At 39.5% G+C, this 27,596-nt stretch overlaps 1 protein-coding gene across 2 annotated transcripts; it reads right to left on the bottom strand.

Annotated features, from left to right (window-relative positions):
- Positions 1-1,786: 1,786 nt before the first annotated feature.
- C7 (complement C7) lies at positions 1,787-26,258 on the bottom strand. 2 transcript variants are annotated; one of them, XM_038171051.2, is made up of 18 exons: positions 26,031-26,258; positions 25,663-25,718; positions 24,867-24,942; positions 23,758-23,899; positions 22,931-23,072; positions 22,007-22,145; positions 20,936-21,070; positions 19,750-19,993; positions 18,484-18,597; positions 17,663-17,829; positions 16,407-16,635; positions 15,638-15,809; positions 15,170-15,257; positions 13,658-13,790; positions 12,795-12,986; positions 9,804-9,900; positions 4,775-4,959; positions 1,787-3,121 (listed from the first exon to the last, which is right to left on the bottom strand). In XM_038171051.2, exons 1-18 carry the CDS (start codon positions 26,034-26,036, stop codon positions 2,937-2,939), a joined length of 2,502 nt encoding a protein of 833 aa, XP_038026979.2. In that variant the 5' UTR covers positions 26,037-26,258; the 3' UTR covers positions 1,787-2,936. The 2 variants fall into 2 exon arrangements, with proteins under 2 accessions (XP_038026979.2, XP_038026978.2); XM_038171050.2 differs by having other exon boundaries at positions 1,787-3,124; positions 26,031-26,257.
- Positions 26,259-27,596: the final 1,338 nt, after the last annotated feature.

Below are 27,596 nucleotides of genomic sequence, written 5' to 3'. Positions count from 1 at the left end.
TTTTACAAAGCTGGCTGTCTCGCTGCAACCACTGTACCCTCTTTACTTATTCTTCTCGCCTGACACTAATTCATGTGACTCTGCTCTCTCAGCCAGAGAAAACATCCTGCAGCTGCTTGTTAGTTTAATGCAGCATCACGATGATGAAGAGGGGAACATTGACTGGGGATGCTTCTGTACTGACAGGGCCAAAGTGTTGCCAGCAGATGTGCGTGCACACCATGGGGATGAACAAACAAACAATCAGATAGATAGTCCTCCCAGACAATGGTCCTACATGAAATCAGTTTTCCTCTTTAAATAGTCATGTTTCTTTGAGGAAAACTTCTACCTACTTACCTTACTTCTTTTTCCCTTTCAAGCAGTATTAGGCAGTCAGCTGGATTTTGATGTTGTTGTTTTGTTCTGTTTTTTTTTGTTGTTTGTTTGTTTGTTTTTTTTAAAAGGACATTTTAATTGTCCTTTTAAATGTCCTTTATGTCTGTTCTAAAATGCTGTAAGGTGTTCTCATATTTTCAGGAGGAATGAAGTACATTCTGACCTGGGCAAATACAAGACTTAGAGCAGGATGTGATGGAAGCCCAGGGGGAGAGGACTGTGGGGTCATGGCACAAAGGGGAGCAGAGCTGTGCTGGACACCTGTGGACATGAGGCTCAGAGGGAAAGGGTCTACAAGCTGGCTACAGTGAAGGAGCTGGGTGTGAGGAGCAGGAGGGGAAGAGGCAGAGTGAGTAATTAGAAAAAGAGAGGAGGGGCAAAAGAGCCCTGTAAAGATTTGGATGTGTCAGGTAAACAGTGAGATGTAAAGGACTAGACGAAGCTTTTGAAATGTGGTCGTCATCAATATTTTGTCTATCTTATCTTGGACTACGTCATTTCATGGATGTGAAGAATTGTTCCTGCTGGTCGTGTCAAGATTAGTATCAGGCAACATTACTATTTTTTTTTTTAACTGTTTCTTAATCAGGAAGTCTGAGGCACTGGCACAGGCTGCGCAGAGAAGCTGTGGATACCCCTTCTGGGGGTGTTCAAGGCCAGGCTGGATGGGGCCTTGGGCAACCTGATCTGGTGGGAGGTGTCCCTGCCCATGGCAGGGGGTTGGAACTAGATGAGCCTTAAGGTCTCTTCCAACCCAAACCATTCTGTGATTCTCAAAATTCCTTGATGCTCTATACTTTGACAGGCTTTCTACATTTTCCTCTTTGAAGACATGAATCACCAAGTCACTTTTCTTTCAGTGCTCTCTGTCCAGAATTTTCCAGATGATTTTCTCTTGCCTGCAGCAAATATGTAGGCCATTGCCACCTAGTGGGCTCATTGTCAAGTCATGTGCTGTGCCTGCTGCCCAAGGAAAAAGGATAGAAACTCTGAAGAAAGTTGGGAGTAAACAGGGGGGCAAACATTCAGCAGCTCCCCAAAAATCCTTCTTCATATTCAACAAGTAATTCGGAGAAAATAACTGATTAACTTGGCTTTTATTCTACTTATTTTCATCTGTAAGCTGTCTGCAAAATGTGTAATTTTCTAAAAAAGGAAAAAGAAAAAGAAAAAAAAAAAAAGAGCCATTAAGTTCCAGAGAGCATAAAGGACAGGAGGTCCTCTTGATCACTGCTGTGAAAGCCTTGTCCTCCACCAAAACTGCCCTTGGAAGCAGAAGTCTCCACAGAAAAGCAGACCATTTTTGCTCTGGCTTAATTCTCATTACCACAGAAAGCAAGCTTTTATGATTCAGCATAGGGTTTGTGTGAGAAAGCTACAGGTACAAACATAAAAACTGAGAGAGATGTTTCATCTGGTAGGCATTTATTAACAGTAAGAAGTAAAATCTGTTAATTACAAAGCATAAAATCTTCTTGGTGGTAGTACTGCACTGGCTTGATCACTTGCTATCCAGCCCTTAGTCATTATTTGCATCTGAGAATAGTCAGGAGGAGATCATACTGCCAGGATGGACACCTCAGCTTGCAAGATACATCCTATGGGAGCCAAGAAGTTCTTGCCTCATTATGCTAGACAGTGTGCTTAGGTGTATAAGGAAAGAGTGTCAAAAACTCCTTTTGTTTAGGAACAATCTTAGGAGATTGCCAAAGGTTATCTCCAGGGGAACTATATCCAAAGTCTCTCCATTATTGTGAGGATGCGTTTCCCTATGAGAAAGTTGTGGAAAGCTGTGGTGGAAGACTTTGATGTGCAATGGTCTGTGAGCAAACGAGTTTGGGCACAAACATAAATGTATGTGACATGCAATGCAGTTATCTGCGCTTACAAGTGTAGCTCACAGTGATAGCTATGACAGTGTAAAATGGTGATTTTTCATGAAGTGTTTCTGTGTACAAGAAGCTGAAAGCATAGGAATTCTCATTACTTTAAGCCAACTTTACTGTTAATGCACATTGTTTTGACCTTTAAAAGCTTCAGGCTCAATGACAGGTTCAATGCTGTGCATGCTTTTTGCTCAACTGAATAAGGCACATTAAGAAAAAGTTACTTTATTAAGAGTGAGGAATCATACATCTTATTTTGTAAAGCCTATTCTTTTTCTGAGAATCTAAATATAATCAGTACATGCATATGTTTGTGTCGCTTTCAGAAAAATGTATTTATAATGTTAGACACTGTAATCCATCACTACTTTGGCAACTGTAGTTCAGGAACATTTTTTAATTGTGACAGAAATGCAAAGAAAACCCAACAGTGCTAAATCAGGGGCCTAAGCCAAAAGCCCTTGGGTCAGCAGTAGCAGTGAGAGCAGCTCTGCCTGATGAAGAGCCTCAGGCCAGAGCCAACTGGAGCCAATGCACACGGTCTTGTTGGCTGCAGTGAACTTCACGGCAGAGCGTACATTTGATAGAGCAAGGTTTGAAGTATGTCCTGCCCAAGAGCTGACACATTTTGACATATCCCACGGCAACACACAAAACGAACCACAACACATCTTATTCGCTGTGCACATTGCAGGGCCTTATGCTGACAAGGGTGACGGTCTCCCCACGGCACCTGAGCCGCCCAGCCTCACACTCGGTCATGGTCCGATGGGCAGCAGAGCCGCTTGCTTCAACACAGATCTGGATGCCTCCCTCTTCGCACGACGCATCTTCATCACAAACACAGCTGTTGGACTCTGCTGAGTAAAGAAAGAGAGGGAAAAGCACTTGGGATGGCATCCCACTCAACGGAAAACAGACCAAACCATTTCTAGCAAAACTGCAGAAGTAATAGAGATGTGTGGAGGGTGATTCTTCTAATGAGAACATCAGCTAACATTCAGGTTCAGTGGAAAAAGTAGAAGCATGCACAAGTGGTGCTGTCTGTCCTAGGATCCCAGTGCTTCCTCCTACTGGGCTTCCTCTACTCAGAGAGTCTGGTTGTGCCTGTCAGAAAAGCTTCACCAAGGTGCCTGAGATCCTGCTCTCAAAGGTATCTCTGATGTTTCTGCTTGAAACCTGATAGCACCTTTTCATGTATCTACTGCTCCACAGTCCAGGTGACATGTAAGATGAGAGGTCTGTCCTTGGAAAGTAACAAACTAATCATGAACATACTTACCACTTCTATTTTTATTTACATATAGGTAGTTCACTATGATCAAAGGATCTGCTCGTAGAAATAAATGTTTAGCTGTATTGGTAACAACAGCTAAACAACCAGATAAGAAAGTCTGAGATTATTTTTCATAGTTATGTCTTTGTTTTGGTGTTGTATGTTTAACTTTTTTTCTGTTTGTGTCTGCTGAGGCTTCTACCAATTTTGATAATCTATTATTATCTATTATCTATTACTATTATCTATTATCATTATTACTACTATTATTGTCTATTCAATGTTGGTAGACAAAATAGACAAGTGATCTTTTTATTGTCAAAATATGACAATAACTGTGCCTTCTATCTGAGGCACTTCTGAAAACCTAATTTAGTCCTTTATCTTCCCATTTCTGCCAACCCTCCATTAAATGCAGTGTAATGGAGGACACTCAGGGAAATTAGATCAGGGAATTTGAGAACTTCCACTAAAGACAGATTGCAAAAGTCTGGGCCTGTTTTCTCTGAGGGAGTATGCCTTCACCTTTGTTCACAATATGAGAAACCGGAGATATACAGTGAAGTACAAACAAAAGCAAGTGGCTTTTCTAGACAGTACAGAATGAGAATGTATTCTTAAGCTGAAGAAAACAGGGAAACCTTGAAGAAAACAGTGAGACTGGTAGCCTTGAGCTAGCAGAAGCAAAGGGGTTAGGGGATGAACACTAAAAAACAAAACAAGGAGGAAAACAGCTGAAGGAAGATTCCAGATTGACCTATGAAAACATTCTCTGCTCATTAAGGGTTGATAACATATTAAAAAATACACCCATCGAAATGGAAATGTGGGATTTGGTGTTGTGTTGTTCTCCTCCTCCTTTCCCAGCCCCCGCATGCTACAGAATTTAAAATGGATGGAGTCAGTGAAAAAAGTATGGCAAGGTTTTCACCCCAAGCTTACAGAAGCACATCACATGGAGTAACCCACTCACCAGGCAGCAGGAATAAGCTTTTCCCAAAGATAGCTCATTCCATTACAGTCTCCTGCAGGGTTTTCCTTGTCTTTCTGCCGTATTTAGCCACCAAACACTGGGCTGATGGTTTGAACCAGCTCAGCAGTTTGTGCATGCCTGATGGTGCTGGGAGGGTTGGAAATGCCATACCAGCACAGAGCTGCTGTAGTGTGTAACTGGGGATAAAGATTTCATTTTGTTCGTACAAACAATTTCACTTATAATCATGAAGAATCTTACCATCACATCTTTCCCATGAATGGCATGATCCACATGATTTCTCAGTGGCCTGAGGAGTTTTGCAGTTGTCTGAGCTAGTAAGAGAATATTTTCTGCCTGTGCACTCCAAGGCATACATCTTGCAAACCGTTAAAGGTATGTTTCTCTTGGTTCTTTGATCTGTGGCACAGACGTCCAGGGAAGGACTGAAAACAAAAAGCACAGACAAAAACACATTTATACGTGTTTTATCTTTGTATGTCTTAAAAAGAGCTGAGAAGGTGGAAAACAGTCAGTGTCTGGTTCTGTTTTCCCTGTTCACTGAGGTACATCCTAAGAGTGCAGTGATGAACTGGAGACTTAGATGCATGAATAATTCTTGACTTTTTTCTTTTCCACAGGTTGCTGCTCCTCAGCAGATACAGCACCTGTCCAAGGACAGGAACATCACTGGGTATTTTACCATTAACCTCAGTGGCACTGAGGGAGAGACTTATTTAAAAGAGTTCAGATCTCGGTTGTTCTCTAATATACATGCATACACACAAGTCCATACAAACAAAATATTTCATATACACATAATGATATATACTCTCACATATATATTAAATTACTTTATATTTTCTTCTAAATTGTAAGAGATAAGAATGTATTTAAAGACCTTTTCTCTACTGTCCTTTAAAACCTGAGCTTTTACCAAATAAAATGTTGTGATCCAACATCAGAGACCAGACTTATTTCTGGAAAAATGGATACATATACACAGAAATTTTATGAGAAATCCGCTCTATTTATCTAGGGAGTTTACATGTTTGTTTCTTGAACGTCAGATATTGTGCTAACACCCACTAAAATTAGCTTGTAAAAGTGGTAATAATGATTCTTGGACAACCTTAGATAGTATTTGATTCAGGGACAATTCCAGGAAATTGTTATTATTTGTGTTTCATGCTGTAAGCATAGGAGGAGGGAAAAAACCTGTTTGTTTTGTTTTGTTTTGTTTTGTTTTTAATTGTAATCTCAAAACCCAGGCTTCTCCACTTGCTCTTAATTCACTCCATGACATCTGTGTGGGGTGAATAAAGCCCTGCCTCCTCAGAAGTAGTCTATCCCATGCTGTCCTGGCTGTGTGGTAGAGCCAGAGGTAAGGCACTGCACAGAGCACCAGACAGCAGAGATGCTCCTAGGAGATGGAGAGCTTTGGATGCTTTGGACCCCTCCTCTCATTCAGCACAGCTCCACTGTCTGAGCTCACAAACACTCCCACAGAAAATTTAAGTACTTAACAGATCAGTTCTGACAGTCAACCTCAGCAAAACAGGTGGTTTGGTGGGGATGAGATGCTGATAATGAATGGGCAAATAGCCCTAACAAGCTCCACAAGGCTTCATGAAGGGAAGGGTAACAGGTCATGTGCAAGTGGCTTGTCAGACAGAGGAAGAAGAATTTGGGAGAGGAAAGCTCTGGTAGTAAAGTCCTCACTGTGACTTTGTTCAGTTGATGGTCAAGTATATTGAGCTATCTTTTTCTTTTTTTTTCTTTCTTTCTTTTTCTTCTTTTTTTCTTTTCTTCTTCCTCATCTTTTTTTTTTTTCCCTTTCTTCTTCTTCTTCTTTTCTTATTTCTTTTTTCCTTTATCAGCTGATCCTGAGAACTTTGACTGTTGCATTTACCTGCAACTGAATATGTCTTCAAATATTACAACTGTATTATATTCCTTAAGATGTTAGTGTCATCACTTGCAGTGGTGCTTAGTCAAAATACGAGCTGCTGAATCCCTAATAAAGGTTTATCGCCTACATTTTCCTTACTGCTCTTCTGTTAACATAAGGAATGGAATAAGGTTAACTCTTTTTCTGAGGCACAGCAAGAGGACAGACCAATGTATCTGCAGCACCAAGCAGCTAATAAAGGAGCCCATACATCTGTCTCCATTACATCATTTGCTTGTCTAGTAGCACAGCCTATGAGATAGTGGTGCACTGATTTATAATATGAAAGTTATCTTTGCAGACAGAGGTATAGGATACTCTTGATTTTGAAATATCTGTTTGGATTTGGAAGAACATAGTGTGATTCAGAGGAAGCATCTGATCTGTAAAGTTGTCTATCACATTTAAAATTGCTCAGAGGCCTTCTTTATTTGCCTTACAATGATAAATCTCAATATCTGAGCTTTAAAGACAAAAGCTTTTTTATGAGGCAAGTTAATTTAGCTGAAAAGATAGGAGTGTGTTAATGTCTCTGGTTTGCACCACTTTAGTGACATCCAGCAGAGGGGAGGAAGGCCAATTTAACCAGCTGGTTGAACCCAGGAAGGTCTAATTGCTCGGGAAGTAATGCAGGGAGTGTGTTTTCTATTTTGTCTAGCTCTAGCTGTCTTGAGACTGGTGTACCTTTTACTATGGCTGGGCCACCTGGGGAAAAGTCAGTGGAAATTGAAATGTTCAGATGCCTAGGAAAAAGCATAGAGAATCTGTACTCATAAGAGTATTTAATATTTTGCATTCCTTGTTGAGAAATGATATTACAGGGGAACAAGAATAGCACAATGAAAATTATTAGAGACAAGGAAGGGTTCTTGTGCAAAGGGAGTCTGAAAAATTCAATACCTTTCACCTGGGGAAAAAAAAAAAAAGACTTGAGTAAGAACAAACCTTTAATAAAGTACATATTATGGGAAATAAAATAGTTGTAAGTCAGAAAATAATGTCTCTCCTTTTCACCTGCTCTGAGAGGCAGGCAAATTTCAGTGAAACAAGAAAGTGAGAAATTGAGCTGGAAATTATTTTAATTTCTAAAAATTGTATTCAAGACCATAATTTTTAATCTAACACAGGCTGAGAACCCCAAAGAGAGACATGTGTGCTACACAAATAAGTGTGTGTAAAAAAGGTTATTGAAAAATTACTGAATCTCATGCTTCAGTATGGAGATGGTCTTTGGCCTCCGTGTCTTCATCCATACTGACAGGCTAACTGTGCTCTGACCCTTTCCTGGCCATAGGGCCAATTCATACAGAGTAGAACAGCTAGTGTCCATACTGTTAACTCGCTGACAACAAAAGGAGGAGACCACATTAGATTGCACATTAGTAATGGTCTCTATCCCTCATAACTTCTGGGCTGTGCCTTTGAATTACCTGGGAGTTTACACTTGCCAAACACTGCCAGGAACTGCTTTAGTAATTCAGCAGCTCCATTGCTCAGGATCATTCCCTGGCTATAATTGGGGAAGACAGATGTCATCACATGAGGGATGACAGAGCCCTCACCAGCTCCTTGTGGGGTTTTTGTACCTAGAAGTCTCTGTTGCTGGGCTGGTCTCTTGAAAACTGAAAGGATGTAGGATGGTTCTGAAGCCATGGTGCTTCTGCCTTCCTCTGTGACCTGTTCCCACCTCCTGAGCAGAGGCTGCTGCTGAGATTCACCACCACAGCAGAGCAAAACATATTACCTGTGTGTTCTCAGGACGGACCAAGATCTACTTACATGCCTTAGTCCTACAGCATTAATAGGCTGGCAGATTGGTTTGCTTTGACAGACAATGATTTATCCTTCTATTATTAGATGTGTTATTTCAAGACAGCGAAAAGACTACAACAAAACTGACTGCTATCTATCTTCCTGCCATTTGGTACGTAATTAAAAAAATAGAAACAGGAGGCAACAGAATAATTTTAACTGAAGCCTAAATGCATAACTGAATGTAATTAATTTAATTTCAAGGTAATTGTGACTCTACTCAAGGCCTTCCCCAGCACTGTGGACTCCCTTCAATTCCTATGCAACTAACTTAACTGCACCCATGAACCTGGAAGGGGGTTGTTGCCTCACTTTGGTCAGTACTGAGACAAAAAGAGTAGGACCTTGTTAATTAAATACCTAAATATTTTAAATATAGAAATAGGCTCTTGACAGATTTATTACAAACCTGGCAATTACACAAGACAATGGCCTCAAATTCTAGGGTAGTGCCCAGTGGATATATGAAACTTGAACAAAGCTGACCAGTGTTAATTTTGAGATGTTCAAATTGTGGCTTAGAATTAGAATCTATTTTGAATCTAGAATCAGCTTAGAATCTAAACCCATTTTGGCTTAGAACCTGAGTAACCATGCAGGGCACCCTTGAAGTATGTGGCTGATGGAAAGTGAGCGTACTCCAATGAGAAGTTCTGTAACCTTGAAATCAGGAAAGGACTTCAAAATTTCTTTCACCTGCTACATGAGAATGCTATCCTGAATTTTCCAAACTGCTTAGCTTCTGCTGTGACAAAAACTGGCCTCATGTCATGTCCAGAACTCAGTGGTGACTTCATAGGAAACTTTATCTGGTCTGTGAAAACCAGCCCAAATACTGGAGTGCTGAGCTCTTTGGCACATCTGGCCATCAGTGCCAGGTGCTCTTAGGCCTCTTCTTGTTACTCTTCTGTTTTGGTTCTGTTCCCTTAATACTTAGCGAAGAACTGAGAGAGTGACTCATTTCCATACCTTTTTCCTGCATGGTTTGTTACTGAATATAGGCTTTGATCAAATAGGAAACAATAAAGTCTGGTCTGCAAGTTATGAGGTCAGGAAAGGTAACATGACTGGTCTGTGCAAACTGCTGTGTAAATGGGAGATTAGATTATTGTGCCTTTCATAACACTCCAGTCTCTCAGCAGGGAAAAGAAATCTGCTGTATTTCACCAGCTTACTGCTTTGATGGTTTATGTCCCAAGGGTCTCTGTTCTAAGTTTTCCTCCATCTTCTAAATCTTCGAAATATCATCTTATCCTTTTCCATCTATTTCACAGATCAAGTGGAGCTGAAATTATCCCTTCACCTTCTGTCATCTAACCAAATTCCATCATCACTAAAACCCAATGACAGCTCTGACAAGGCAGGTAAGTTATGAGCAGGACATTGATTGAGCTGTAAAGCAAACAAAGTATAATGCCTGCTTCTCATGAGTAAAGCTTTCCAATCTGTCATAGACTGAAACTTTAAGAAATTTAATTGGTCTTGAATAAAGTGAGAAAGCCATTGCCAAATTCAGCCTGAACTTACCCACATTCATAGGGCATTTTGCACACACATTGCGACTGCTGCGCTTTCTCCCATGGCTGACATTTAGGCTCTGTCACTTCTGTTTTCACACTGGATTCTGAAGTAGAAGAGCACAGACAATGCTATTAAGGGTCAGGAAAAACAAGGGCTGTTAAAGGTCTACTCTGAAATTATCCTATCAGTTGAGCATAAAAGACACTGGATACAGCCGTGACATAAAGCCACATCCTGCATGTTCATTAGAAGTATCTACTGCACAGAAGGAATTATAACTATTAAAAAGATACGATACACTTTACAAACTTACCAAATGGTAATTTATCCATGGGTCAAGAGTCAGACAGAAGGAGACATGTACAATGTTCAAGCTTTAACTTTCATCATCTCATTTCTGTGCAGCTGTCTGTTTCTGCTAAACTTAGCAGTGCTGCAAAAAGCTTTATCATTAGGTTTCAGAGTTACTGGCTTTGCTACTGTCACCAGAAAAGCTATGGCTCCAAAGCCCCATGTAGAAATAGCTAGCCTTAAAATTGTTATGCACTGTTGGTAATGAAAACAGCAAGTTCCACCATGTAGTTCTTAATTTGCAGTAACTTAAAAAACAAAAAATTATAGGGGGGGGGGGGGGGGGGATGGAGGTGGTGAGGGAGAAGGGAGGAGCACTGTACACATGTACTGTTCTGTGACTGTTGAGCTTTACTCCAAGCTTTAAGATGAAATAGGCCTTTGCTGCATATTTCTCTAGAGGCTTCTATAGCGAATAATGGCACAACTCTGTTAAATCCATACAGACACACTTTCAGAGAAAGGTTTATCCTGATTTGTGTTTTAGATTAGGTGGCTCTAGTTTTCTACTTTAACATTAAACTTTAATATCCCTGAACATTGTAGCTTTTATTTTTTTTAATAAATCTCTTGTAAGGATTAAGACTTACCAAGCAAAATAGACAAGCAGAAATTGCCAGAGAACTAAAAATAAAGCTGTAGTGCTTTGCAGTACAGATAGCAGACATAACCCTGTTTGCCTGCAGAGGGAAAATTTCCACCAGAAATTACTTCCCTGTCTCCAGATCTGGGGCTCTTTGTTGTATAGTTGACTGTTACCAACACTATTGCTAACTAAATACTCCCACCCACCTTATTTCAGTATGGTCAAATGTATGTGTGCCACCATGTCTGCATATACACAGATTGTCTTAATTTTTGCCCTTTTTAACTCATATTCCTTCTTATTTTAAATGGTTAATTTAATTGTTATTCTAATTGTTTTAGATTCTAATTTCTTTATTCTTTTTTTTTTTTTTTTTTTTTAATTTTATAATGTACAAAGGTAATGCTCCCCTTTTTGTACTTCAGCAATAGTGAGCTGTGTTATGTACAGGTTTATTATTCCTTCTGAAATCCTTACTCTTGGTGTGCATGTGGATGTGATATGGCAAAAGATGACTAGGACTGAGAATCAGCAACAGATGGGAATCAGCAGATGACTGAGACTGGGCTGCTGAAACTTTGTGGTCTACACTTGATTGTCACCTGCCTTTTGCCTCAGATCAGGCAACTTTGGGCAGCAATTGGCTGATAAGGAGAGGACAGACATGAAACTTAGGAGTTATGCCTAATCAGAATGGCCAGGGTTAGAAGGGACCTCTGAAGATGATCTCATCCAACCCCCCCGCCAAGAATGATCACCAAGAGCACATTGTGCAGGATGGCATCCAGGTGGGTTTATAGTATCTCCAGTGAAGGAGACTCCACAACCTCCCTGGGCAACCTGTGCCAGTGCTCTGTCACCCTCACAGTAAAAAAGTGCCCTCTCATATTCAGCTGAAACTTTCTTTGCTTCCTTTTGTGCCTGTTGCCTCTTGTCCTGTTGCTGGGCACAAATGAAAAGAGACTGGCTCCACCCTCTCAGCACCCTTCCCCCAGATATTTATACACGTTAATGATGTCTCCCCTCAGTCTCCTCTTCTCCAGGCTAAACAGGCCTAGCTTTCTCAGCCTGTCCTCGTACATTGCGTGCTTCAGTCCCCTCATCATCTTCGTAGCCCTCCTCTGGACTCTCTCCAGTAGTTCTATGTCCCTCTGGTACTGGAGAGCCCAGAACTGGGCACACAACTCAAGGTGGGGCCTCACCAGGGCTGAGTGGAGGGGCAGAATCACCTCCCTTGACTAATCTACCTGGTAACAGCAGTGGCTGTTAGTTGACTCCAAGCAAGGGTCTCAGCAGGGATGTGACAGCATCTGAAACCTGGGAGGGGATGTGCTTGGCTTGAAGCAGCATGCTGCTTGGATGCCTCTGCATCACTGACCAGCATCATAGGACAGCAAAAGAGAAAGTCTTGTCTGCCCTCCACAGCTGGAAAAGATGAACTGAGACAAAGCTGCTTTATGCTATACACTGTTTCCCTCTCTGCCACACTGACTACCAGTGACTGTTGACAGATTCAGCATCTGCTATCATGAACCTGAAGAGCCATTTCCTCCTTGCTTCCAGTTCCTGGAGATTTACTCCATATCAGCTGTGTGACTGTCAAGCAGGCAAAAGAAGCCATCAGGTTCCCTCCCTTCTCTGTCATGAGATGCTGTGATGCACTCAACAGCTTCCAGATAGAGAAATACTATCTCTAAGGTGCAGTTCACGGGGTGGTGGCATTACACCACCTTGGTGGAAATTGAAGTATATTCGGGTGGCAGAATAGGCAACATTTATCACAGGTAATGTCTTAAAATATTGTTGATGATAATGCTTGTTATAAGTGTGAGTGGGAATCAAAAAACCATGAGGAAACCTCAGAAAAAATGTCTTAAGGCATCTTGTTTGAGGAGCCCACAGAAAGCATGCACTCATGTTTTCTGTACATCCTTTGGGTGATAAAAATGCAATTTCTCTATCATTATATCAGGTATAGTGCTATGTCACTATTGTATTACCAGTAGTCTGTCCAGGAAAGTAAAATCCCGAGCTGCATTTGGAAGATCGCAGTGGCTTACCTGTTTTTACACACTGAATAGTTTTCATGTCAGGAGACCACTTGAGGCTGGGCTCACAGAGAATGGAGTGTGCTCCTTCTAAGCGCATGCCTTGTATACAGGACAGAGTTATTTTCTCACCAATCTCATATGAAGGTTTCCATGGGTCTCCTTGCAAGCCATCCTCCAGGACAGGTAGGAGACAAGAAGTTTCTAAGGAATTAAGAATTTGAGACAGTCACAGCGAACCAGTGGGTTGCAGAAAGTGCTCATGTCTTATCTTCTCCTTCATTTCTTAACAAATTGAACAGTAAGATTAGCTGATGTTCCTGTAGAACTATATTGGTGGTGTTAACTCAGGCTATCAACTCATTATGCCAAGGATGGAGTGATAATATCTCCTTCTACTGCCTGCAGGCCTGGCCCTAGCTCATACAGAGATTCTGTGTTCTTAGGATCCATGTTCCTACCAATGGTTCATACAAGTGCTTAACGACCGAGTAGGGATAGGCTACAAGGTTAATTGAGATCTTTGTGGTTCCCCAGTACTGCCCACTGGACATTTTACTCAGTTTGCTTTAGAAATAGACAATACCAATTGTTCTTAGATATAGCCACAGGATTGAATGAAGCAACAAAGGCTATTCCCACAGAAAGTAAATCCTGGGCTGGAATTTAGTCTCCTTGTTCCACTTCTTGTCTTTTCACTTCCATAAACTTGACTGTATGGACATTTCTATTTCAGTATAACAAAATGTGGCTTCAAAATAAAAGTCAACATAGACCCAGTCCTGCCTAAGGATCTGGGAAATACAGGTGAAAGCAGACATTCTGAGACATTTCACTGGAATTAAGCTGTATTTCAAAATGAGAATCCAACATACCCTGGCAATATCTTTCTCCAACTTGCCACTGTAAATTACTGCCACACTTAGCAACAGGATCACCGACAAGAGAATATCCATGTCTGCAAGCGTAAACAATGCTTTTCCCAACAGGGTATGAGTTTTCAGCATTCTGGAATAAAATAAATAGATTAAATATTAAATATATAATCTAAGAATCACCAGCAGTGTTGAACTCCCTTTGATACTGGGATGCTGAGGACAGCGAGAAGGATTAATGTCACTTCACAGTGTACTGCAGAGAGTGTCTGGAATACTGTGGGCAGTGCTGGTTATTGATAGTCAGAAAATGTGATCAAAATGGAGGTGTTACCAAAAGATTAGCAGAATACAGAATATTCTGATTACCTTAACTTAGCAAAGGGAGGGCTAGGGTCAAGGGTACCTGTGTCAGAGGTCTGGCAGTGATGGAATGGTGTTCTCTTGACAGTCCATAAGTTGACTGCAAATATAGCTGTTATCAAACACTAAGGGAGGAACACATGCTTTAGAACAGCCATGCATATACTCTCAGTAGAGAGTATATGGCTTTGCAGATTCTTAGGATGGCATGTTATCTGCTCCCTAAATGCTAATATGATAAGGTCAGTCAGAAGAACTGAACTTAAAGACAAAAGTCTTTTGTCATTTTATATGACCTTCTGTTCTAAGGAGAACTCTTGTGAAAAATTGAGACTACACCTAAAAGTGCAGGGTTTTATCTTTAGTTTTTGAACCACAAATATTCATATGGGAGGCAACTATCAATTACAGAAAAAAATACTAGCAAAAGAGAGAATACAAAATTTAGGACCCTGCCTCAGTTTGCAGTTGTGCAGTGACAACTGATGGATTTGTAACTAATCCTTCTATCTATTAATTGAGGAAAAATACAGAAGACATAATTTATACCCTGAAGAATTTTGTTTCCCTTGTTAAGCAGGCCTAACTTAGTCAGTCCAAATACCCTGCCAGATCATAATTTCAGCAAATAATAAGAAAATTCATTGGTGATTCGCAGGATACAAACTAAAGTTTGCTAAAATCTGTTTATAATTTTGCTAGGGATTTGCTGGACAGTTTACTCTCTGTGCTGTTTTTTCTCCAGTTTTGTGTACTTTAAAATGTAATTTATGTAGTATTTTTTTTGTTTGTTGTTTTTTTTTTGTTTGTTTGTTTGTTTGTTTTTGTGTGTGTGTGTGTTGTGTGTATAGGACAAGCAGATTTATTTTCCATAGGCAAAAAGAAAAAGAATCCAGAAAAGGATCCAGATCCAGAAAAGTGAAGATTTTGTTCTGACTTTTTGGTTTTCTTTTATTCTTAATACAAAGTCTTGTAAAAGACAGACAGGGAACAATGCTGAGAAGGCTGCTATACAGTAGCTCTATAAAGTTTGTAGATAAAAAGTTTAACAAGATAAATACGGGTCTACAAGAAAATCTCTATATTAACTGCAGTTGAGACACTGCTCATAGGAATAGAACAAAAAACAGAGTAAGAGAAATAGCTTACTTGAATAAATCCATTTTCCAAGAGAGGAGGAGGTGAACAGAACTCTGTTGGAGTTATGGATGTATCAAAACAGTGTGGCTCAATAAAGCTATAAAGAAAACAAAAATACAGTTAAGTTTAATTATTCTCTCTTCCTCCCAAAATATTACACTTCCCAAAAAAGTCCATTTTCAAGACCATTATATGTCCCATTTACATCACGATTATATTTAAATCAGGCTCTGCCAAGCTATCTGAGAGATTACTAATCAGGAAGGAGCCCAGTTTACTGTTTTTTTTATCCCATTTTATACTCTTACTTTGTATCAGAATCAGAGCTTCTAAATTTCATTTTGATTCAACTTAAATGTGAAAGCTCAACAAGTGCCCTGGAATTCAAATCCCTGAATTCAACAGCTTATGTGCTTTTTTGGATTACTTTAAAAATTCTTCCTGTATTCATTATTCAACTGTTCCTTTTCTGCCTACCGCAAATGCTGCAACTCTTCATCTTCACAGGGTCTGCTTTCATGGTGCTCTCCTATGCAGGCCTTCCCTCCACCACTTGGGGAGGGGTTGTTGCAAGTTCGACTCCTTGATTTCCTTTCCCCCGAACAAGAGCTCCAGGAAGACCAGCAGCTCCAGTGTCCATCAACAACACCTATGTTACATTTGAGAATATTTGAATATTCCACATTGACCACTCTGTAGGATTGTTGTCCTTAAAAAAAAAAAAAAAAAAAAAAAACACCTGCCATCTACTTTTCAAAGCTAATGATGAGCTAAAATGTGATCATACAGAGAGGTCCAAATTGCAACGAATTTCTCCCAAATTCACCTTTTACTTAAGAATAATTCCACAAAGTCTATATGACTTACCCATTCAAGAAAGCACAGAAATAACTACCAACTACAGCTAAGTAAAAATCAAAGAACAAAAATTTCTAAAGTTATTAATACCCAGTCATTTAGTGTGTATATATTTACATATATATTTATTGAAGGTTGCCTTATGAGTTGTTAATATTGCCCACTGTATTCAACAATAATAACACAAAGGATTATTTGTGAAGTACTGCTTGAACATAATAAACAGGACTCAGACTCAACAAGACCATCCCCATGGTGTGTGTTGGGCAGCAGCCACTGCCCAACTTCAGCCACTTGTTCGGTTTTTGCAGCTGGACAAACAGACTCTAGAAGCAGAAGAGCACACACATGCCACTTCTGAACTCACACAAGGTTAATGAGTGCTGACCTGGCTGATCTTGCACAAGAGTTCCCATCTCACAAGCTGCTCCAAAGGTGTAAGGTTTGCAGTAACACACACACTGGGTTCCATCCACAGCTGCCTCACCCCCATTCTGGCATGGTTGGCACTTGCAGGGATCATTTTCAGCCATATATTCTTCAATGGCTTGTTTTAGGTAATGCTTTTTGACTGAGGAGCAGGGCACTTCCTTTACCAGCTCGTATAATGGTGTTAGCTACATACAGTAGAGAGACATTTATATTAAGTAGTTATACCAGGGACATAAGTGTTCATAAATATGCTTTTCGTATGAGATAATTTGTGATGTATGTTCCTGTGGATGGGGCTTTAAAGACACTCTAATTTCCCAACTAACTGGCTAAACTCTTATGTTAATATTTAATATTAGCTTTTTTGCTTTTTTTTTTTTTTTTTTTTTTTTTTCTGGAAAGTCAGATTTGCTTAGCAGAATCCCTTTTAAAGCTAATGCTTTGACATGCTTAAAAATATTTGAGATATAAGACTACAGCTGAGATAAATATGTCTTAACACAGACGACCAATTTACAGTAACACTAAAGCTATTTTCAGTATAAAAAGTTAGAGATTGTAATTTCATTAACCAGTGATTAAAGGCAGCAATAACCAAAAACATTTTTGCATTTCTATTGCATGTTTTATGATATTCTGTTCCTACATTTCATTGAAAACTACTTGACAATTCTTTTGGTCTTATTACATTCTTCATTTTTTGAGCAACTTGCAAAAGAGACTTAAACAAGGTAGCAGTGAATATTATCATGCTCAACTTTGAAATGTCTGGCTCACAGAATACCCAGAATGCCAAACTTCTGCATGCAGAGAAAAGGAAGAGAGATAAAAAGCACAGAGAGAAGTTGGCAAGCTCAGTGGAAGCCACAAAGACCTGCCGATATACATTTCAGAAAAGGGACTTTCTCCAGTGTTAGGGTAAACTAACACAAAACTCTTAAGCAGAATTCTTAAGCAGAACTCCACTACAGTCATTTAAAGTTTGTAAAATTGCAGGTATTTGCTTGCCAAGGGCTAGATTTATGATTCAGCTGATCACTTTATATTAGCTTCATGAATTTTTGTCCAGAGATTTTTTCTTTACTATATAAAGTGTTCTGAATACAAAATGATTGCAGACTACAGCCTGACTAATCACCAGCTAGAGCTTAATCATTTCTCCCCTTGAGGTAATCCCATCTGCTCATCTCTGCTCCAGCAAAATATCCTTACCTTTTGTTTAATTACTTTGGGGTAGTCTGTCACTGATCTGGCCCAAAAGGAATATTTCTTACTGTTCCCAGCAGGATTATCCAGTTCTAGATAACTAAGGCCAGCAAAAGCACTTGGGCTTCCTCCTTCTACGTAGGAGTCTCCTTTAATCTTATTGCTGCTGCTTCCTGGAGATTGGGATGAGAAACACAGAAAATACCATCATTGCTATATTCACAAATGGAAATAGAAACAATACCCACAAAATATGTATTAATGAGTAATGAAAGGACGCATCATTAAAGATGAAACATCTGTGCCTGGATCACGTGCTCCTACATGGATAATATATTCAAGGGGTGCCTGTTTTTCCATGTGTCCAAAAAGAAATCACTATTGGGAAAGTATTAGCTACATTTGATGGGAGCTGGGGAGCCTTTCAATCTTGGCATTTGGTGTCTGGGTTTAACTTGTTAAAATCATAAATACATAGAATGATAATATCACAGAACGGTTTGGGTTGAAAGATACTTTAAAGATCATCGAGTTCCAACCCCCTGCCATGTGCAGGGACACATCTCAGCAGCCCAGGTTGCCCAAAGCCCTATCTAGCCTGGCTTTGAACACTTCCAGGGATGGGCTATCCACAACTTCTTTGGGTGACTTGGTCTAGTGCCTCACCACCCTCACAGTAAAGAATTTATTCCTAATATTTAATCTAAATCTACTCTAAGATACAGTTCAACAAAGCTATCAATACCTGCTCCTCATTTTGACATCTGTTTTGAAGGATGGAGAAGCTCTAGATATGACAACTACATAAGTCACTATGGAGCACTTACCTGAAGAAGTCCGTAGCAGCTCATCTAGCTTGGAGCACTCTGTTTTCTTCTTTTTCACAATTAATAAATTCCAACCTGATGAGGTGCACTGGTACATGTCTGTTGTGCTCAGACCTGCAGATCATAGAATCATAGAATCCTTAAGGTTGGAAGGACCTTCAAGATCATCTGGTCCAACTGTCCTCCTGTTACCAATGTCACCGACTAAACCATGTCCCCAAGCACCACATCCAACCCTTCCTTGAATACCGCCAGGAACATTGAATCCACCACCTCTCTGGGCAACCCGTCCCAACACCTGACTGCTCTTTCTGAGAAGAAATGTCTCCTCATTTCCAACCTGAACCTCTCCTGGCACAACTTGAGGCCATTCCCTCTAGTCCTATCACTAGTTAGCTGTGAGAAGAGGCTGACCCCCAGCTCCCTGCACCTTCCTTTCAGGTAGTTGTAGAGAGCAATAAGGTCTCCCCTGACCCTCCTCTTCTCCAGACTAAACACCCCCAGTTCCCTCAGCTGCTCCTCACAGGACTTGTGTTCCAGGCCCTTCACCAGCTTCGTAGCCCTTCTCTGAAAATGTTAATCCATCTATTTAATAATCCATCCATTAATCCAGATAGATAATCCATCCATTAACAGTATTGCACATGGAAAGTATGTTGGGTTCATTTCTGAGTTTCATGTTGACTACAAATGTGGTTTAGAAACAAAAAAGTTGGAAGGCAGCTAAAAAGCAGGTCCTGTGAGAAGGTCCATGTGTTGCTAAAGCCTATATGAATGGAAGCGGACAGATGGAAGGTGTTCTTGGGAAAAGTTCATTGCTTCTTTCATTCTTTTTCTCAGCAATCCCTAATCCTACAGCACTGCTCCCCAATGAGTACAATCATACGTGTCACTCTGGTGTTTGCTCTGTTTGTAATTTATTCTACTTTATGCAGTTTTACCCAATCTCTACCTCTAAATAACTTTTAGGCTTTAATATTACTTGAAATTCAGATTGGCGCTAGCCTCGTGAGATCCTGAACCAGCTAGCAAATCTATACTACCCAGAGCACTGCAGGTCACAGATGCAAATCTGTAACTAAATATTGTAGTTTGACCACTTTTAGCAATTTTTTTTTATTATTATTATTTTTATTTTTTTGCCTGTGAGGAGAATGTAGTGAGAAGTATAAATTTTTTACTAGAGTTTAGATATTAGCTGGAAGAACACGCAAAGAAATTTTTATTCTTGTTTGTTCAGTTTGTTTCTGATAACAAATACTCTACCTTCTGCTTTCATTTTGTCAGTATCCATATAAAATATAAGTTTGTAATATCCTCCTAGAGATCCAGACTGCAAGAAATGAGTCCCAAAATACTCAATAAATCTTCGGTAGGCATTGTAATCGTAGACAACTGGAAGGTTGGCAAGTTCCTTCCAGAATGGCTCCGCAAGAGTGAGAAAGTCTGGGCGGTTGTTAATAAACTGAGCAACTTCCACACTGTTCTCAATAACCATCAGTTGCCTACTCTGGGGGAAGAAAAAGAAATCAGTCATGCTCAATTTCACTAACGGGATGGTTTCTAGCAGCCAGATGATGTGCACGTGATATTGGCTGCTAACCAAAGCTACTCAGCTTGACAGAGTTGTTGAAAGGAAATTGGAGGCTCCAGAGAAGTGTTCTTTGCACCCTGATTTTATCTACAGGAGCCCTCCTCATAAGGGTCTGTAGCCATTCTGAGGATGCTGCTGAATTATAAAATCCTATATGCCTACACTCAGACTCTCACAATTGCTTTTGAATTTTGTTACACTAAGTCTCAAAATACTTCACTGCTAGTGCAGTAAAGCAAGCTCGTTCTCTGTCAGCTTGAATACCATAAAATTTATATATTTATTGCTTGAGTTTACTTCCTGTAGGATAGAGTTTATACTTCTTTATGGAGAGTCAGTTGGAAATTATTTATCTAATGCTTCTTTTTAAGTAAGTCAAAGTCATAAATGCTGTGATTCCCAGCTGTTTAAGACACTAGATTTCTCTCTTATGGTATTATAAAATAACTTAATTTTAATCACAGAATTGCTTATTTTTGTCACTCCAAGATACTGACAGAGGTAGTAGAAAAAAAGTGCAGTAAACTGTTAGAAGAAAGTGCAAAAAAAGTTAAATAATTATGACAAGAAGATGGTGTTTTTCTGTCCCAAATAGGGAGGTAAACAACTAGTAAATAAATAAATCACTACTAAGAAGGTAAAATGAAGAAATAAAAAACAGCAGCCAACTCATCTTAATTGGTAACCAAACCAGTGATTTCTTTGTAAAGTTTATACAGGATTTTTTTTTCTGTCATGCACTTTGTGCCAAAAATATCTGGATAGAATAAATATGTGCATCTCACAAGATAAGTGCCTGAGAAAAGTGATGAAAACTTCTATGCAAAATACTAAGCTATTGTGAAAACTTTTACATACCTTTTGACTATGCTCCTTAGTTTCACGTTGTTTATGATAGTGTCCACTGTCTGATGTTTCATGCCTCGCTACGTGCTTCATATAAGACCAACTACTGTTGAAAAACTCATAACTGAAATCATTCTGAATTTTAACCTAGAAGATTGAAGAAAGAATTCTGTATAAAAGGCTTCATAAAAAAGCTTCATGTTAAAAATGGTAACTTACAGAATAGAGTGAGTCCTTCCTGATGCAAAAATAACTAAATATATAAATGTATTTTTCAAGCTGAATCCAATTTAGATTTTACAGGAAACAGTGAAATCTATTGGAAAGAACATTACATGTATATATACATATATATATATATACATGTATAAAAAACATGCTTCAAAATAAAGTACTTTAAAGATTGCTTGGCATGCTTTTGATAAGGGGAAGACAAACTAAATCTCTGAGACAATGACTTGATGGAGATCAATGGAAGATCTCCATGAAGCATTTCAAAGCCAGGTGCCCATCACATTTCTTAGGTTGATTCAGACCGATACTTATTCTAAGAATATGGCTTTACATTCAAACTGCGAAAGAATTAGAAATCACATCCAATAAATTATCCAATAAATTATTTTTTTCTTCCATTTTAGCCAGATATAAATCAGTCTCTTTCAAAATAATAAACTTACATAAACACCTTCAAAATAATTATACATTCTAATTTATTTATTTTAGCTTTTAATATACCAGATTCTCTCAACATGAGCCGACACAACTTTCACAGAGCATCTGGTGACATATGGCCCTAAACACTATGGTGGCACTGACGTTTTTTGCTATTGGCAGTGGTGTTTGTTTGATACAACTCCAACCAGCTGACAGCTGTGTACAGTGCCACAGGATCCTTCTCTTTGCCTTTAATTTTGTGAGAGATGAAGAACAGCCACAGTTATGAGAGTCTCTACAGAGAGGGAATAGGCATCATTCAGCTTTGTTTAGGGAAGCCTACCTGCCAAAACAGCCTACAAGCTTTGCATCATTCTCTGACTTATAATCATTACTTTAGATACAAACATATGCCTAATGGAAACATACCTGGAAAGTATATGCAAGAATGCTTTCACTCAGCCTGTAATATTCTCTCCTGTCGTTGCTGAAGACCTTTCTGCATTGTCCTCCAAAGTTTTTTGTATGAATGACTCTTCCCCTAGTCTGTCCAGTAATGGCATCAAAGCTATGAAAGGAAAAACATGAAAGATCATTAAGAGAGAGAGGTAGCAAATCATTGTACAGGAGGTAGAAATTACCATGCCATTGTAATTGAATGCTGTATCTGCAGTTAAGATTGAAAGCTTATTTATCTACAAAAAGGGGATATCAGCAGGATGACCCTTTTTATCTGAAGAACTGCAATGTGCATAACATGTTAGAATATGGAAAACAAAATGTTCTTGGTTCATCAGCACAAACACATGTCAGTATCTGTTAACGTTAAGACATTCACACCTAACACAAGTGATTTTATTACATTTTTTTCCAGCAATTAATGCAAAACTGAAAAAACAGGACATGCATTCCAAATTCTTTTTGTAGTGTATCTGAATTATATCACGTTCCAAGTGATACGACTATGATAAAGAAACTTGAGAAAATTATTTTGCTAGGCTGCAGATGGGATGAATGGGTAGAAATCCATATGGATCCACAGTACCAAGAACGAGTATTGGCTTATTTTTTTTCCATGCTGATTGTTATGTGCCATTGGTTTCTGCTTCGTTTCACATCTTAGAAGATGTGTGTTCAAACAGCAGGGTAGAAAGCTTTATTCCATGCTTCAAAACAAAGGACAGGTACATCCCAGACACACTGAGCCACTGGTATGGTAGAATTAGCTCTACTGCACACTTTTGCTTATTGGATGCTTTGCCATAGGCCCAGGGCACAGCTAGAGCTTGTAAATACAACCAAAACTTGAGGGCATTTGGCACCAGTAACACTGAGCTCTGCACAGAACATTACCCTGTTCCCGTAAGCTCTGCATTTGGAGGTGTTTTATCAATATCACATATAGTCGTCTTCTCTTCACATCGATCTTCATCAGTGCCATCTTCTTCACAATCCTGATCTCCATTGCACACAAGAGATCTGCTAATGCACTGACCTAAATGAAAACAAAAATACATGGGGAAAGGAGAAACGTTTGTTCATTTAAAATAAATTGTTTAAAATAAAAACAAAAATCCCAGTTATCTATGATGCTAGCTTGTCCACTCACACAGTGAACAGTCTATGCCAAGAAGGACTTCTGAAACATCAGTAAATGTAGACATAAAGAAATAGTGCATACTACCCTTGAGGGATCACATATAATTAACTTTGATTATCTCTCTTATAGCGCCAAAACATCATATTCCTCTGTGAGAAATGTCTGTCTACTGAGGTTATTTATTTATTTATTTGGGGTGTGTGTGTGCAAGTGACCTAAGTTGTTTAGATTCTAGCATTGTTTTAGTGTCTCTCGATTTCCAGGATCCAGGTAGTTTCCAAGATGTTTGGATATAACCTAGAACAGCTTTAAACAATCTTATCTAAGGTTGCATTCCTTAATTAAATTCTAATAATAATAATAATAATAAACTGTGCTCTGGGGCAGAGCAGTAAATTAAAAATTAAAAACATGCATATGTACGGATGAAAAAAAAAAAAAAAAGGAAAGTTGTTCCTGAATCAAATTTATCTGTAGGTCAAGGGTTTTCAAATGGCATTGCCCATTTATAAATGTAAAAGACAACAAGGTTATCTTCTTAAATTTAAGGACCAGAAAATCGTGAAAGAGATCTTATTACCTGAAAAGCACCTGAACCGATCACCACAGCCATCCTCTGTTGGGCATCCCCTTGTGGGAATACAGGATCTTATTTCAAAAGCATCACCAGAGCAAGGGTTTCCCCCATACTGACCATAAACTGCTACCGTCCGTCTCCGAATCTGAATGCAAATCAAAGGAGATCTTAGAAAATCTAAACGTGAAGAAGAAATAATTTATTAGTGTCAAGACAATGCTGCTGCTCTACTGCTGAAAGGTAATGAGGCATTCACTGTTTTTTTCTAAGAATAACCACAGTTTGTATTACTACAATATGGTAATTAACTCATAGGTCAGTGGTCCAAAATCACAAGTGTAAGGTCTTTAGACATAAACTTGGCTACTTTGTTCAAAAGTCTAATATGTAACTGAAACAAAGAGGAAGTTGCTGAAAAATTTCAGTTTTATTTTACGTTTTTAATAGGACCAGTCATGACTGATATAAATTTTCTTAAGTTCTTCAAAGTGATAATATCATTAAGGAAGATGATAAAATATAGTATCAACTGGGCTACTAAAAAGAACAAGTACAGTATCATGGCACATTTTTAATTTTGACCAATCCCTCCCTAACTGATGCAACATCAAAGTAAATAAGAAAGAAAATCAAAGGCAAAAATGTCTTGCACATCAGTAGAGTTGCACTGTAAAAATCATCAATTTGTTTTTCATTGAGGACAATATTTTGTAACAAAGTTTTCTTCCTTTGAGGTATGACTCCTCTGATGAAAAATGAGTGGAAGTGGTACAAACCAACATCAGCTGAGGAAAATCTCAGTTTACTGAGACAATTCAGCTGAGCTTTTTGGAGCTATCACCAAAATAAAAACAGTGCAAGTTATTTTGCAGCATGGATATCATAGCCCTGAAGAGAGGGAACAGACTGGAGGATTTTCCTCCTCTAGGGTCCAGCAACTTTTTTGTTCTTCTGGGAAGAGACACTTCAGGTGCTTTTGTTTGACAGTTGATTTGGGTTTAAAGACACAGCAATTTCTTAATTATTTTTTTTTGTGGGGGGGGGAGGGGGGAGAGAAGAGGTGAGCATATGCTTGTGAAATCATGCATACATAAAGGTTTGGCCATCTATACCTGTTTGTGAGTACAGCCATCACACTCGGACCAAGGGCCAAAAGAATTCCAGCGGCAATGGACTGGATAGGAAGGTCTGCTCCAGTAGGTTGTTTTGTTTTTGGTTTTCAGTATAAAAGCAAAACAGGGAGATTGTCAGTGATTTACATTCATAAACATTAGTGCAAAACTTTACAAAACAGCAAAGCAGACCTTCAACATAAATTACAGGCATCAGGCTCCCTCTAAAAACCACTGGAATTTAAAAACCACTGGGATTTGCTTTTAATGTGCAAGAACAAAATCACTTTCCACCTGGACTTTCTGGTCAGTGAACAACAGAAAAGACCAGGCATGTTTACCTGGCCTGACAATCAGTAGGGACTCCATATGGGCACTTTCAGAGATGAGCTCCACATTGCAAAGCAGAAAGGGGCCAGACCACATCTGGAGATGGCCCAGCAGTGGTCAGGGGCTATGCATACCACGGGGTGCAGACGAATTTCCCAGACAGCTCTCAAAAAGCTGGGGTGCAACCTGGAATGAGGGCTGGCTTGGGGCAACCTGCATTGTGTTTTGCAGCCTCAAGCCACTGCTGTTCATGCTATTCCTTCACCAGACAGGGGCAAGTGACAACATAACTCTGCACTCTTGTCATCACTGATAGCAGGGGCAGTGCTGACACCAAACAGTGTCTTTGCTCCCATTAAATACACCTGAAAATCCCTTTAAGCCCCGTCCCATGACATGCACCAGACCTGTCAAATTATCCATGCCTAGTGTCCAGTGTTCAGTAATTTTCTAAACAAATATTCACCTGGAAAAAATGGGAAAGAAGCCTGTAACTTCCAGCAACACAAAAATCCCCAGCACCTGAAAAAAGAGGAGCAAAAGCAAACTAAACACTGTGTGTTGTTGTTGTTGTTGTTTTTCTGCTTTTTATAGCTCATGAAGCTATTCAAACTTTTTGCAGTCTTTACACTACTCAGGTTAAAGGAAAAAAAGGAGATTGGTGCACTGACTTTCCTCATCTCTGTCGTGCAAGGTATTGTTTTTCTGTTTTCTTCTTTCTTGCAATTCTGCCCAATTACATTTTCAGCCAAGTATTTCTCCATATAAATTAATATTTCATTGCATTTGCCATATTCACTTCATCAGTACAAATTAAGTAAGCAATTGTCTTACCTTCATGTTAGATGAAATACTCAGACATCCAGCAATTACCAGGGAAAATGCACTTCCACTCAATTCAGCAGCTGAAGGAGTCAGTCAGTCTGCCTGCTACTGTATGTCTCTTCTCACTCTGCCTTGCTATTCTGTTTTTCTCTTCTCCAAAAGGCTAAGCACTGCTGAGGAATTTTTATCTTGACCCAGCTGGTCCTCTCCAGGGACACAGCCAGCTTTTGGAGATGCTCAGTGTTTTTAAAACATATAAATCAAGGCTTGGCAAGGCTGAATGGGCCTGGCACAAAGTTGTGAGGAGCATTTACTGGAAGAACATCTTTTCCTTGTCTTCTCTGTCACTGCTTCTTTCCTCTGAACAAGACTTTTCAGAGATCCCAGGCCAATGCTGATGTCACATACTCTGGACCACCATTGTGTCCCTGTCTTTGACAGGCAGAGCTGCTCTATATTTAAGCTGATGTTTCCAAGGGTTAAATGTGACCACAAATCTTCTGTCTCGATTTGTGCAGTTGGGTTGATTTCTTTACATCAATTCTCACATTGAAAATCAATTTATGGATCTGAAGGCAAGTTTTACCCTGTTTTTGATGTGTTTGTGCTGTGAAAAGGATCTTAAGACCATACACAGACACTGGTTTCAACTCCACGTCAACAGCTGGCTTTTTTGGGGGATGCTCTTACGAAAGTAAGAGCACTTCACTTTCTCTTTTCCCACCCTGCCATGCCCTCTTATTTTTTTTCTTTTGACTTTTTTTGACTTTCCAGAGATGATTCAGTAAGAGCAATAAATCACTACAGCTGGGGAAATTTCCATCAAAACATCTTGTCAAAGCCTGGATGAAACCCTCGTGGAAAAGCAGCTCCAAGTTCTGAAATCTCTCCAGATACTACATCTTAGGCACTGAATCTATTTTGAACAGTTTAAAACAGTCCTCAGAAAAACAAGTGCTTCATGTCACAGCATTACTATATGGTGAATTTTAAATCCTGTACTCTTTTGGCACAGTCTGCTTAAGAAAGTGCCTAGATCTTGGGTCATGCTACTCCATCCAGGTCAGGTATGCCTGTGCCTATTCCTCAGAAGTTAGCAACCACAGAGCCCATTTAGCTAAGACAGGGGTTGTCCTTGTGTCCTGGTTTCAGCTAGGGCAGAGTTAATTTTCCTCCTAGTAGCTGCTAGGGTGCTATGTTTTGGATTATGACGAGAAGAGTGTTGATAACATGCTGATGTTTTAATTGTTGCAGAGCAGTGCTTACACTAAGCCAAAGACTTTTCAGCTTCTCGCTCTGTCCTGTCCACGGACAGGCTGGGGGTGCAGCAAGAGCTGTGAGGGGACAGGCCCAGGACAGCTGACTCAAGCTAGCCAAAGGGGTATTCCATACCACCTGGGGTCATGCTGAACAATATATAGGGGTGGCTAGCCAGGGTGGCTAGCTCAGGGTTAGGCTGGGCATTGGTCAGCGGGTGGTGAGCAATTGCATTGTGTGTCACTTCTTTCACACACATTATTAGTAGTAGTACTATTATTATTATTATTACTATTTTCTTGTTCTAATAAACTGCCT

This window comes from Anas platyrhynchos, chromosome Z, assembly GCF_047663525.1.
Source record: "Anas platyrhynchos isolate ZD024472 breed Pekin duck chromosome Z, IASCAAS_PekinDuck_T2T, whole genome shotgun sequence".
Classification (NCBI taxonomy): domain Eukaryota; kingdom Metazoa; phylum Chordata; class Aves; order Anseriformes; family Anatidae; genus Anas; species Anas platyrhynchos.
This window is presented reverse-complemented; position numbering and strand designations above follow the sequence as displayed.